The 13,549-nt window shown below is 46.6% G+C and overlaps 1 protein-coding gene across 1 annotated transcript in view; it reads right to left on the bottom strand.

Moving 5' to 3' along the window:
* Nucleotides 1–5,218: 5,218 nt before the first annotated feature.
* REXO1 (RNA exonuclease 1 homolog) overlaps nt 5,219–13,549 on the bottom strand; it is a 316,981-nt gene continuing 308,650 nt past the window's right edge. Inside the window, exon 16 of the mRNA XM_063914821.1 lies at nt 5,219–6,728. Coding sequence (XP_063770891.1) covers nt 6,640–6,728 — 89 coding nt within the window. The 3' untranslated portion in view covers nt 5,219–6,639. The remainder of the gene's footprint in view (nt 6,729–13,549) is intronic.

Below are 13,549 nucleotides of genomic sequence, written 5' to 3'. Positions count from 1 at the left end.
ATAGGTTGTTTCAGGTGAAACGCTGACACCACCTTAGGAAGAAACTGGGGACGAGTCCGCAGTTCTGCCCTGTCCGAATGGAAAATCAAATATGGGCTTTTGTAAGACAAAGCCGCCAATTCTAACACTCGCCTGGCCGAGGCCAGGGCCAACAGCATGGTCACTTTCCATGTGAGATATTTCAAATCCACAGATTTGAGCGGTTCAAACCAATATGATTTGAGGAATCCCAACACTACATTGAGATCCCACGGTGCCACTGGAGGCACAAAAGGGGCTGTATATGCAATACTCCCTTGACAAATGTCTGGACTTCAGGAACTGAAGCCAATTCTTTCTGGAAGAAAATCTACAGGGCCGAAACTTGAACCTTAATGGACCCCAATTTGAGGCTCATAGACACTCCTGTTTGCAGGAAGTGCAGAAATCGACCTAGTTGAAATTTCTTCGTGGGGCCTTCCTGGCCTCACCCACGCAACATATTTTCACCACATGTGGTGATAACGTTGTGCGGTCACCTCCTTCCTGGCTTTGACCAGGGTAGGTATGACCTCTTCCGGAATGCCTTTTCCCTTAGGATCCGGCGTTCAACCGCCATGCCGTCAAACGCAGCCGCGGTAAGTCTTGGAACAGACATGGTACTTGCTGAAGCAAGTCCCTTCTTAGCTCCCGAGGCCATTAGTCCTCTGTGAGCATCTCTTGAAATTCCGGGTACCAAGTCCCTCTTGGCCAATCCGGAGCCACGAGTATAGTTCTTACTCCTCTACGTCTTATAATTCTCAATACCTTGGTTATGAGAAGCAGAGGAGGGAACACATACACCGACTGTTACACCCGCGGTGTTACCAGGACATCCACAGCTATTGCCTGAAGGTCTCGTGACCTGGCGCAATACCTGTCCCGTTTTTTGTTCGGGCGGGATGCCATCATGTCCACCTTTGGTCTTTCCCAACGGTTCACAATCATGCGGAAAACTTCCCGATGAAGTTCCCACTCTCCCGGGTGGAGGTCGTGCCTGCTGAGGAAGTCTGCTTCCCAGTCGTCCACTCCCGGAATGAACACTGCTGACAGTGCTATCACATGATTTTCCGCCTAGCGAAAAATCCTTGCAGTTTTGCCACTGCCCTCCTGCTTCTTGTGCCGCCCTTTCTGTTTACGTGGGCGACTGCCGTGATGTTATCCCACTGGATCAATACCGGCTGACCTTGAAGCAGAGGTCTTGCTAAGTTTAGAGCATTATAAATTTGCTCTTAGCTCCAGTATATTTATGTGGAGAGAATTCTCCAGACTTGATCACACTCCCTGGAAATTTTTTCCCTGTGTGACTGCTCTCCAGCCTCTCAGGCTGGCCTCCGTGGTCACCAGCACCCAATCCTGAATGCCGAATCTGCGGCCCTCTAGAAGATGAGCACTCTGTAATCACCACAGGAGAGACACCCTTGTCCTTGGATATAGGGTTATCCGCTGATGCATCTGAAGATGCGATCCGGACCATTTGTCCAGCAGATCCCACTGAAGAGTTCTTGCGTGAAATCTGCCGAATGGAATCGCTTCGTAATAAGCCACCATTTTTACCAGGACTCTTGTGCAATGATGCACTGACACTTTTCCTGGTTTTAGGAGGATCCCGATTAGCTCGGATAACTCCCTGGCTTTCACCTCTGGGAGAAACACCTTTTTCTGGACTGTGTCCAGAATCATCCCTAGGACCAGCAGACGTGTCGTCGGAACAACTGCGGTTTTGGAATATTTAGAATCCACCCGTGTTGTCGTAGAACTACTTGAGATAGTGCTACTCCGACCTCCAACTGTTCTCTGGACCTTGTTCTTATCAGGAAGTCGTCCATTTTCTTTGAAGACGAATCCTCATTTCGGTCATTACCTTGGTAAGGACCCGGGGTGCCTTGGACAATCCAACGGCATCGTCTGAAACTGATAGTGACAGTTCTGTACCACGAACCTGAGGTACCCTCGGTGAGAAAGGCAAATTTTTGGGACATGGAGGTAAGCATCCCTGATGTCCCGGGACACCATATAGTCCCCTTCTTCCCGGTTCGCTATCACTGCTCTGAGTGACTCCATCTGGATTTGAACTTTTGTAAGTGTTCAAATATTTCAGATTTAGAATAGGTCTCACCTAGCCTTCTGGCTTCAGTACCACCATATAGTGTGGAATAATACCCCTTTCCTTGTTGTAGGAGGGGTACTTTGATTATCACCTGCTGGGAATACAGCTTGTGAATTGTTTTCAATACTGCCTCCCTGTCGGAGGGAGACATTGGTACAGCAGACTACAGGAACCTGCGAGGGGGAAACGTCTCGACATTCCAATCTGTACCCCTTGGATACTACTTGTAGGATCCAGGGGTCCTGTACGGTCCCAGCGTCATGCTGAGAACTTGGTAGAAGCGTTGGAGGGCTTCTGTTCCTGGGAATGGGCTGCCTGCTGCAGTCTTCTTCCCTTTCCTCTATCCCTGGGCAGATATGACTCTTATAGGGACGAAAGGACTGAGGCTGAAAAGACGGTGTCTTTTTCTGCAGAGATGTGACTTAGGGTAAAAAAACGGTGGATTTTCCAGCAGTTGCCGTGACCACCAGGTCCCATGGACCGACCCCAAATAACTCCTCCCCTTTATACGGCAATACATCTTTTTGTGCCGTTTGGAATCTGCATCACCTGACCACTGTCGTGTCCATAAACATCTTCTTGCAGATATGGACATCGCATTTACTCTTGATGCCAGAGTGCAAATATCCCTCTGCGCATCTCGCATATATAGAAATGCATCCTTTAAATGCTCTATAGTCAATAAAATACTGTCCCTGTCAAGGGTATCAATATTTTTAGTCAGGGAATCCGACCAAGCCACCTCAGCTCTGCACATCCAGGCTGAGGCGATCGCTGGTCGCAGTATAACACCAGCATGTGTGTGTATACTTTTTAGGATATTTTCCAGCCTCCTATCAGCTGGCTCCTTAAGTACGGCCCTATCTGTAGATGGTACCGCCACTTGTTCTGATAAGCATGTGAGCGCCTTATCCACCCTAAGGGGTGTTTCCCAACGCGCCCTAACTTCTGGCGGGAAAGGGTATACCGCCAATAATTTTTTATCGGGGGAAACCCACGCATCATCACACACTTCATTTAATTTATCTGATTCAGGAAAAACTACAGGTAGTTTTTTCACATCCCACATAATACCCTTTTTTGTGGTACTTGTAGTATCAGAAATATGTAACACCTCCTTCATTGCCCTTAACGTGTGGCCCTAAAGGAAAATACGTTTGTTTCTTCACCGTCGACACTGAAATCAGTGTCCGTGTCTGGGTCTGTGTCGACCGACTGAGGTAAATGGGCGTTTTACAGCCCCTGACAGTGTTTGAGACGCCTGGGCAGGTACTAATTTGTTCGCCGGCCGTCTCATGTCGTCAACCGGCTTGCAGCGTGTTGACATTATCACGTAATTCCATAAATAAGCCATCCATTCCGGTGTCGACTCCCTAGAGAGTGACATCACCATTACAGGCAATTTGCTCCGCCTCCTCACCAACATTTTCCTCATACATGTCGACACACACGTACCGACATACAGCACACACATAGGGAATGCTCTGATAGAGGACAGGACCCACTAGCCCTTTGGGGAGACAGAGGGAGAGTTTGCCAGCACACACCAAAACGCTATAATTATATAGGGACAACCTTTATATAAGTGTTCCTCCCTTATAGCATTTAATATATATTCATATCGCCAAATCAGTGCCCCCCCTCTCTGTTTTAACCCTGTTTCTGTAGTGCAGTGCAGGGGAGAGCATGGGAGCCTTCCCACCAGCATTTCTGTGAGGGAAAATGGCGCTGTGTGCTGAGGAGAATAGGCCCCGCCCCCTTTTCGGCGGGCTTCTTCTCCGGAGTTTGTGATATCTGGCAGGGGTTAAATACATCCATATAGCCTCAAGGGCTATATGTGATGTATTTTTCGCCATACAGGTATTATACATTGCTGCCCAGGGCGCCCCCCCCCCCGCGCCCTGCACCCTCCCTTGACCGCTGTGTGAAGTGTGCTGACAACAATGGCGCACAGCTGCAGTGCTGTGCGCTACCTGATGAAGACTGAAAGTCTTCTGCCGCCTGGTTCCGGACCTCTTCAATCTTCAGCATCTGCAAGGGGGGTCGGCGGCGCGGCTCCGGGACGAACCCCAGGGCGAGACCTGTGTTCCGACTCCCTCTGGAGCTAATGGTGTCCAGTAGCCTAAGAAGCCAATCCATCCTGCACGCAGGTGAGTTTACTTCTCTCCCCTAAGTCCCTCGATGCAGTGAGCCTGTTGCCAGCAGGACTCACTGAAAATAAAGAACCTAAAAACTTTTTCTAAGCAACTCTTTAAGAGAGCCACCTAGATTGCACCCTGCTCGGACGGGCACAAAAACCTAACAGAGGCTTGGAGGAGGGTCATAGGGGGAGGAGCCAGTACACACCATGTGATCCTAAAAGCTTGCTTTTGTGCCCTGTCTCCTGCGGAGCCGCTATTCCCCATGGTCCTGACGGAGTCCCCAGCATCCACTAGGACGTTAGAGAAATATATAGTAATTGTGTATTAAAAAGATACTTAAATTGTGTGTTGAAGTTCATATCCTACAGAGATTGCAGTAACACTAACAGTTTCAGCAAATGCCGTTTGACCAGGGGTGTCCAAATGTTTGAAGACTACTGTAGGAAAATATCTGCAGAATGGGGATTTCAGTATTTCAATCCTTCTTATAGTTCAATACATCTCATCTCAGAGGAGTGGGCTTTTCTTACTAAATGACGGGTGGTAGTCATGTGACTGCCGGTCAGCTGACCGACAGTCACATGACCTCCTCCGTGAGCCCGACGGCTCACTATCCCGATGGTCGGCATGCCGACCAACAGGGACTATTTCCACTCGTGGGTGTCCACGACACCCATAGAGTGGGAATAGAACCCGTGGCGACCGCAGGTCGCCACCGAGCCCGCAAGGGGCTTGCTGCACTCGCCCCTCCCCGCCGGGATCCCGGCGTCGGTATGCTGCCGGGATCCCAGCGTCGGTAAGGTGACCGGCGGTCAGGAGACCGCCGGTCACCAGTACTACACCCCTAAATGACACATGGCAACAAGTATTTCAGCCAGAAGCAATGACACACATGTTCCTAGCATGTGCAAATGTACCCTTGATATAATAAAAATAAAATTAGACCTGCCCAAAAAAATTTTTTTTTATACAAAAAATGTAAGTAAATAAAATGCTGTACAATAACAAAAGGAAATGAATAGAGCAGTGTACATTTCAAGTGTGGCCTGTTGTGGGGATACTCCTTGATGGAGGGTAGGATCAGACAGGGAAAATACAAAAGTAGAGGGACATCCTTCCTGCTCAGAGATCCACATTGTAATTAGTTACAGGTATCACTTTGCTTGAAGTTGCCAGGGACAAAATAAATACACATTGGGAAATATAAAAAAAAAAAAAATTAAACCCTGTACAAATAAATGTAATGTGCTCATGAAAAATAAAAAATACCTCAAGTTAAGGACAAATACATAAAACACAAGTAATATACATTTTGCACAAAAAAAAAAAAAAAAAAAAAAGGCTTCAAAAAAAGATTTTTATATTTGTTCCTCAACTGGACTTCTGTTTGTTTAAAAAAAAATATATGTATTTCTTTTTACAAGCCCGTTATCACTCATTTTGTGATAATGCATACTCCACAGTAAGACTTTTTTTTATTGCCCTTCTACTCCATAGGAGGTTCCAGTCCTGTCTTAGCTTGCCTTCATTTGAGTCTATGTGCAACATTTTACACCTCTAAATATTTTAGAGATGGTCACAGCTACACCTTTTCTTAGGCACAAAAGATTTATATTAATAAGATTTGTGAGGCATGCAATGAGGGGGAAGAAATTAAGTAAAAAACTAATATGTTAGCTTTTGTTGCCCTGATCCATAATGAAGAGGGGAAGATTATACTAATAAACTGTGTATTAATAAAGGAAACCTATAAAATGGACACATACAAATAAATTAGTTATTTAAAATAGAAAAAGGACTTCTGTACTCTGCAAAAACAAAAACCCTCGTTGATTCTCAGTATTACATAGAATTTACTGGAAGGTTTATGGCCGAATGTCTCCTCATAAGCCTTGCGAGAGGAAATATTCCACAACATTGTTTTATTGACTTACTTTTGTAAAGCTGCATATTTAGAATAACATTGAGTTTATGTTGGTCAACTTTCAGAACACATTTGTGTCATTGTTTTGTTGACCTATTACAATTCTGCAAACATTTCTGAGAGGGGGAGCACAACATTACCCACTCAGGAGGTGCCTCAAGGAAAAATTTGGTAAACATATGTTTGCATTCTTTTAATCTGTTGCTTTGCCATTTTCAATCGGGAAAAAGAGAACAAAAAAACAAGCTATATACCAAAATACTTTCCCACTCTTCAAAAACAGCCTAATGTTCTTCATCTTCAACAAAACATTCTATCCTGGTCTGATGCCTCCATTTCTGTGAGGATTCAAGTAGGTACCAAATAACTGTAACCAGTTAAAAATGGCATTTTCACTTGTCAGTCTGTTGGCAGTTTATGTGATGCTGCGATATCTTTGCTGCATGTCACCGTTTCACCTTAGCATCTTCCTTTATACGCCAAATCATCAGTTCCATGCAAGAGCAAGCATCTTCACTGGAGTCATGTCCCTCCACTGTCAGAAAAACAAAGGGTTGGATTGTTAATATTATAACACGTATTGCAAGTTTAATTAATATCAAAATGGGTGCCAGTAAATAACACAACAGTGAGATCAATGTAAAGTGCAATTTACTTAAGAGTTACTGAATAACATTCACAAATGCAATTTACGCAAGAGTTACGTTTAAAGAATTTTTCAGAAGGGTCATTCCACATCAAATCAACAGAGCCATTTTCATGACCATCACCGATTTCAATGTAATTTGCTGTTCTTGTTACGCCTGACGAGAAACTAATTTACACCAAATTTCAACATCATAGGTTGGATATTTTAGGAGGTGGAGCCATTTAAAAATGACCAATATATGCAATTTTACTGCTGCGGGGGTCTTTTTGTTTGCCTGTAACTTGAGTTCTTATTAAGACAGAGAGACGAAATTAGTGTCATTTTGAAGCTTATGACTAGATCTTTTCACTTCAATTTTTATTTAGTAAGGTAGTATTAAAAAAAGTTTAATAACCTTTGACCTAAATTTTTAAAAAATAGAGATTTTTTTTAATCATTTTTTTATTTATTTTTTATTTAGGAGTTCTCCCATATTTATTTAAACATGCACCAAATTTCACTTTGGGACTCCCATGGTATAATGCGATAACAATTAACTGAAAAGCAGGCAGCTAAATTATACAAAATTCTCACTTGCAGACAGTGTATTATAAAGTTTTGAAAAACAGCAATATAACCTTAACATATATAACTGACCATGTTTTGTTCATGCTTTCCATGAGTTTAGTTTTGAAATTGCAGACAGTTTCTCTTTCTGTAATGGTGTACACACGTCCTGTAGTCATTGGGTCTACTGTTAGTATATAACAACAAGGAACTAGAAGAATGTCGGTTTCCCTGGGTATTTGTATGATGGGGATGGTCCTTGTGGGTGGAGAAAGCTGACCTTTACTAATTCGTACTTTTCATCTACGTCAAGAACACATGCTACCCACCACTCTGCATCATACACACAAGTGACAAATCCTTTAATGTCTTTAAATTCTACTTCGTCCTCCAGTAAACAAACTCGTTCCACTTTCGAAGATGTAGAGTAGGAATAAACTTTAGTTGACAGAGTAGCTGTTGATAAGGGAATAAAGGGAAGTAGTTTCTGGGTTCCAGCAATTGTGCGGGATTGCTCAAATCGAGCTTCCAGGAACTTCTCTTCTGCCTCGTGGTCAGCTGAACTGGCGTACTTGAAAGAGACAGCTGGGACATTCTCAACGGCCCAATCAAACAATTGTCGAGGTGTCATTATTTGTTGATCATACGGCCTTTGGAGACTGGCTCGTGCAGCTAATCTTTCACAGTGCCACCAACTCCATCACATGCCCCTTTTCCATGGGAGGTGGCTGAAAAGTGCCACTCAGCTGGAATTCCAAAGTCTTGCTCGTGACAGCAAAGATTAATGAAATTCTTTCGATTTTTATACTGAGAGGCAGCTCCATCTGAGAAATAAATGATCTTTGTAACGATAGGATACTTTTCCTTAAGAAAATAAGATTTTACTCACCGGTAAATCTATTTCTCGTAGTCCGTAGTGGATGCTGGGACTCCGTAAGGACCATGGGGATTAGCGGCTCCGCAGGAGACTGGGCACAACTAAAGAAAACTTTAGGACTACCTGGTGTGCACTGGCTCCTCGCACTAAGACCCTCCTCCAGACCTCAGGATACTGTGCCCGGACGAGCGTACACAATAAGGAAGGATTTTGAATCCCGGGTAAGACTCATACCAGCCACACCAATCACACCGTATAACTCGTGATACTATACCCAGTTAACAGTATGAAATATAACTGAGCCTCTCAACAGATGGCTCAACAATAACCCTTTAGTTAGGCAATAACTATAAACAAGTATTGCAGACAATCCGCACTTGCGATGGGCGCCCAGCATCCACTACGGACTACGAGAAATAGATTTACCGGTGAGTAAAATCTTATTTTCTCTGACGTCCTAAGTGGATGCTGGGACTCCGTAAGGACCATGGGGATTATACCAAAGCTCCCAAACGGGCGGGAGAGTGCGGATGACTCTGCAGCACCGAATGAGCAAACTCTAGGTCCTCCTCAGCCAGGGTATCAAACTTGTAGACTCTTACAAAAATGTTTTAACCCGACCAAGTAACAGCTCGGCAAAGTTGTAAAGCCGAGACCCCTCGGGCAGCCGCCCAAGAAGAGCCCACTTTCCTCGTGGAATGGGCTTTTACAGATTTAGGGTGCGGCAGTCCAGCCGCAGAATGTGCAAGTTGAATCGTGCTACAGATTCAGCGAGCAATCATCTGCTTAGAAGCAGGAGCACCCAGCTTGTTGGGTGCATACAGAAGAAATAGCGAGTCAGTCTTCCTGACTCCAGCTGTCCTGGAAACATATACTTTTCAGGGCCCTGACTACGTCCAGTAACTTGGAATCCTCCAAGTCCCAAGTAGCCGCAGGCACCACAATAGGTTGGTTCACATGAAAAACTGATACCACCTTAGGAAGGAATTGGGAACGAGTCCTTAATTCCGCCTTATCCATATAAAATACAGATAAGGGCTTTTGTATGACAAAGCCGCCAATTCTGATACACGCCTGGCCGACGCCAAGGCCCACAGAATGACCACCTTCCACGTGAGGTATTATAGCTCCACGGATTTAAGTGGCTCAACCCAATGCGACTTCAGGAAATCCAACACCACGTTGAGATCCCACGGTGCCACTGGAGGCACAAACGGGGGCTGACTATGCAGCACTCCCTTAACAAAAGTCTGAACTTCAGGCAGTGAAGCCAGTACAATTTTGGAAGAAAATCGATAGAGCCGAAATCTGGACCTTAATGTAACCCAATTTTAGGCCCATAGTCACCTCTGACTGTAGGAAGTGCAGAAATCGACCTAGCTGAAATTTCTCCTTCCTGGCCTCACAGTACGCAACATATTTCCGCCATATGCGGTGATAATGGTTTGCGTTCACTTCTTTCCTAGCTTTAAATAGCGTAGGGATAACTTCCTCCGGAATTCCCTTTTCCTTCAGGATCCAGCGTTCAACCGCCATGCCGTCAACGCAGCACGTCTTGGAACAGACAGGCCCCCTGCTGCAGCAGGTCCTGTCTGAGCGGCAGAGGCCATGGGTCCTCTGAGATCATTTCTTGGAGTTCTGGTTACCAAGCTCTTCTTGGCCAACCCGGAACAATGAGTATAGTTCTTACTCCTCTCCTTCTTATTATTCTCATTACCCTGGGTAAGAGAGGCAGAGAAGGGAACACATACACCGACTGGTACACCCACGGTGTTACCAGGGCGTCCACAGCTATCGCCTGAGGGTCCTTGACCTGGCGCAATATCTTTGTAACTTTTAGTTGAGGCGGGACGCCATCATGTCCACCTGTGGCCTTTCCCAACGGTGTACAATCATTTGGAAGACATCTGGATGAAGTCCCCACTCTCCCGGGTGGAGGTCGTGTCTTCTGAGAAAGTCTGCTTCTCAGTTGTCCACTCCGGGAATGAACACTGCTGACAGTGCTAACACATGATTTTCCGCCCATCGGAGAATCCTTGTGGCTTCTGCCATCGCCATCCTGCTTCATGTGCCGCCCTGTCGGTTTATATGAGCGACCGCCGTGATGTTGTCTGACTGGATCAGCACCGGCCGGTGTTGAAGCAGGGGTCTAGCCTGACTTAGGGCATTGTAAATGGCCCTTAGTTCCAGAATATTTATGTGTAGGGAAGTCTCCTGACTTTTCCATAGCCTTGGAAGTTTCTTCCCTGTGTGACTGCCCCCCAGCCTCGAAGGCTGGCATCTGTGGTCACCAGGACCCAGTCCTGTATGCCGAATCTGCGGCCCCCTAGAAGATGAGCACTCTGCAGCCACCACAACAGCGACACCCTGGCCCTTGGAGACAGGGTTATCCGCCGATGCATCTGAAGATGCGACCCGGATCACTTGTCCAACAGATCCCACTGGAAAATCCTTGCATGGGACCTGGCGAATGGAATTTCTTCGTAAGAAGCTACCATCTTTCCCAGGGCTCGCGTGCATTGATGCACCGACACCTGTATACGTATTAGGAGGTCTCTGTCTAGAGACAACTCCTTGGACTTCTCCTCCGGGAGAAACCCTTTTTATCCTGTTCTGTGTCCAGAACCATACCCAGGAACAGTAGACGCGTCGTAGGAACCAGCTGCGACTTTGGAATATTCAGAATCCAGCCGTGCTGTTGTAGCACTTCCCGAGATAGTGCTACTCCGACGAACAACTGCTCCCTGGACCTCGCCTTTATAAGGAGATCCTCCAAGTACGGGATAATTATTTCGGCCATTACCTTGGTAAATACCTCGGTGCCGGGGACAGACCAACGGCAACGTCTGGAATTGGTAATGACAATCCTGTACCACAATTTTGAGGTACTCCTGGTGAAGAGGGTAAATAGGGACATGCAGGTAAGCATTCTTGATGTCCAGAGATACCATGAAATTCTCCAGGCTTGCAATAATCGCCCTGAGCGATTCCATTTTGAACTTGAACCTTCGTATATAAGTGTTCATGGCTTTCAATTTTAGAATGGGTCTCACCGAACAGTCTGGTTTCGGTACCACAACATTTTGAAATAGTAACCCCGGCCTTGTTGAAGGAGGGGTACCTTGATTTCACCTGCTGGAAGTACAGCTTGTGAATTGCCGCCAGTACTACCTTTCTCCGAGGGCAGCAGGCAAGGCTGATGTGAGGTAACGGCGAGGGGGAGTCGCCTCGAACTCCAGCCTGTATCCCTGTGATACTATTTGCAGAACCTAGGGATCCACCTGTGGGCAAGCCCGCTGGTCCCTGAAGTTCCCGAGACGCACCCCTTCTGCACCTGTCTCCACCTGTGGAGCCCCAGCGTCATGCGGTGGACTCAGAGGAAGCGGGGGAAGATTTTTGATTTTTTCCTTCTTCCCTTGTCTCTGTGCAGAAAGGAAGTGCCTTTGACCCGCTTGCTTTTCTGAAGCCGAAAGGACTGTACCTGAAAATACGGTGCTTTCTTAGGCTGTGAGGAAACCTGAGGTAAATTTTTTTCTTCCCAGCTGTTGCTGTGGATACGAGGTCCCAGAGACCATCCCCAAACAATTCCTCACCCTTATAAGGCAGAATCTCCATGTGCCTTTTACAGGCAGCATCACCTGTCCACTGCCGGGTTTCTAATACCCTCCTGGCAGAATGGACAGTGCATTAATTCTGGATGCCAGCCGGCAAGTATCCCTCTGTGCATCCTTTATATATAAGACGACGTCTTTAATATGCTCTATGTTAGCAAAATATTATCCCTGTCTTAGAGTATTAATATTATCTGACAGGGTATCAGACCACGCTGCAGCAGCACTATTTATGCTGAGGCAATTGCAGGTCTCAGTATATAACCCGAGTGTGTATATACAGACTTCAGGATAGCCTCCTGCTTTTTATCAGCAGGCTCCTTTAAGGTGGCCGTATCCTAAGACGGCAGTGCCACCTTTTTTGACAAACGTGTGAGCGCCTTATCCACCCTAAGGGATATCTCCCAACGTGACCTATCCTCTGGCGGGAAAGGGTACGCCATCAGTAACTTTTTAGATATTACCAGTTTCTTATCGGGGGAACCCAAGCTTCTTTACACACTTCATTCATTCATCTGATGGGGGAACAAAACACTGGCTGCTTTTTCTCCCCAAAAATAAAACCCCTTTTATGTGGTACTTGGGTTCATGTCAGAAATGCGTAACACATTTTTCATTGCCGAGATCATGTAACGGATGTTCCTAGTGGATTGTGTATATGTCCCAACCTCGTCGACACTGGAGTCAGACTCCGTGTCGACATCTGTGTCTGCCATCTTAGGTAACGGGCGTTTTTTGAGCCCCTGATGGCCTTTGAGACGCCTGGGCAGGCGCGGGCTGAGAAGCCGGCTGTCCCACAGCTGTTACGTCATCCAGCCTTTTATGTAAGGAGTTGACATTGTCGGTTAATACCTTCCACCTATCCATCCACTCTGGTGTCGGCCCTACAGGGGGCGACATCCCATTTATCGGCCTCTGCTCCGACTCCACGTAACCTTCCTCATCCAACATGTCGACACAGCCGTACCGACACACCGCACACACACAGGGAATGCTCTGACTGAGGACAGGACCCCACAAAGTCCTTTGGGGAGACAGAGAGAGAGAGTATGCCAGCACACACCAGAGCGCTATATAATGCAGGGATTAACACTATAACGGAGTGATTTTTCCCCCAATAGCTGCTTGTATACATATATTGCGCCTAAATTTAGTGCCCCCCCTCTCTTTTTAACCCGTTGAGCCTGAAAACTACAGGGGAGAGCCTGGGGAGCTGTCTTCCAGCTGCACTGTGAAGAAAAAATGGCGCCAGTGTGCTGAGGGAGAAGCCCCGCCCCTTTTTCGGCAGACTTTTCTCTCGCTTTTTTATGGATTCTGGCAGGGGTAATTTATCACATATATAGCCCTGGGACTATATATTGTGATGATTTGCCAGCCAAGGTGTCTTATATTGCCCTCAGGGCGCCCCCCCCCCCCCCCAGCGCCCTGCACCCATCAGTGACCGGAGTGTGAGGTGTACATGAGGAGCAATGGCGCACAGCTGCAGTGCTGTGCGCTACCTTGGTGAAGACCGAAGTCTTCTGCCGCCGATTTTCCGGACTCTTCATGCTTCTGGCTCTGTAAGGGGGACGGCGGCGCGGCTCCGGGAACGAACACCAAGGTCGGGTCCTGCGGTCGATCCCTCTGGAGCTAATGGTGTTCAGTAGCCTAAGAAGCCCAAACTACCACCTGTT

This window comes from Pseudophryne corroboree, chromosome 1, assembly GCF_028390025.1.
Source record: "Pseudophryne corroboree isolate aPseCor3 chromosome 1, aPseCor3.hap2, whole genome shotgun sequence".
In the NCBI taxonomy this organism is placed as follows: domain Eukaryota; kingdom Metazoa; phylum Chordata; class Amphibia; order Anura; family Myobatrachidae; genus Pseudophryne; species Pseudophryne corroboree.
Note: the sequence above shows the minus strand (reverse complement) of the source record. Positions and strands in the feature narration are given on the sequence as shown.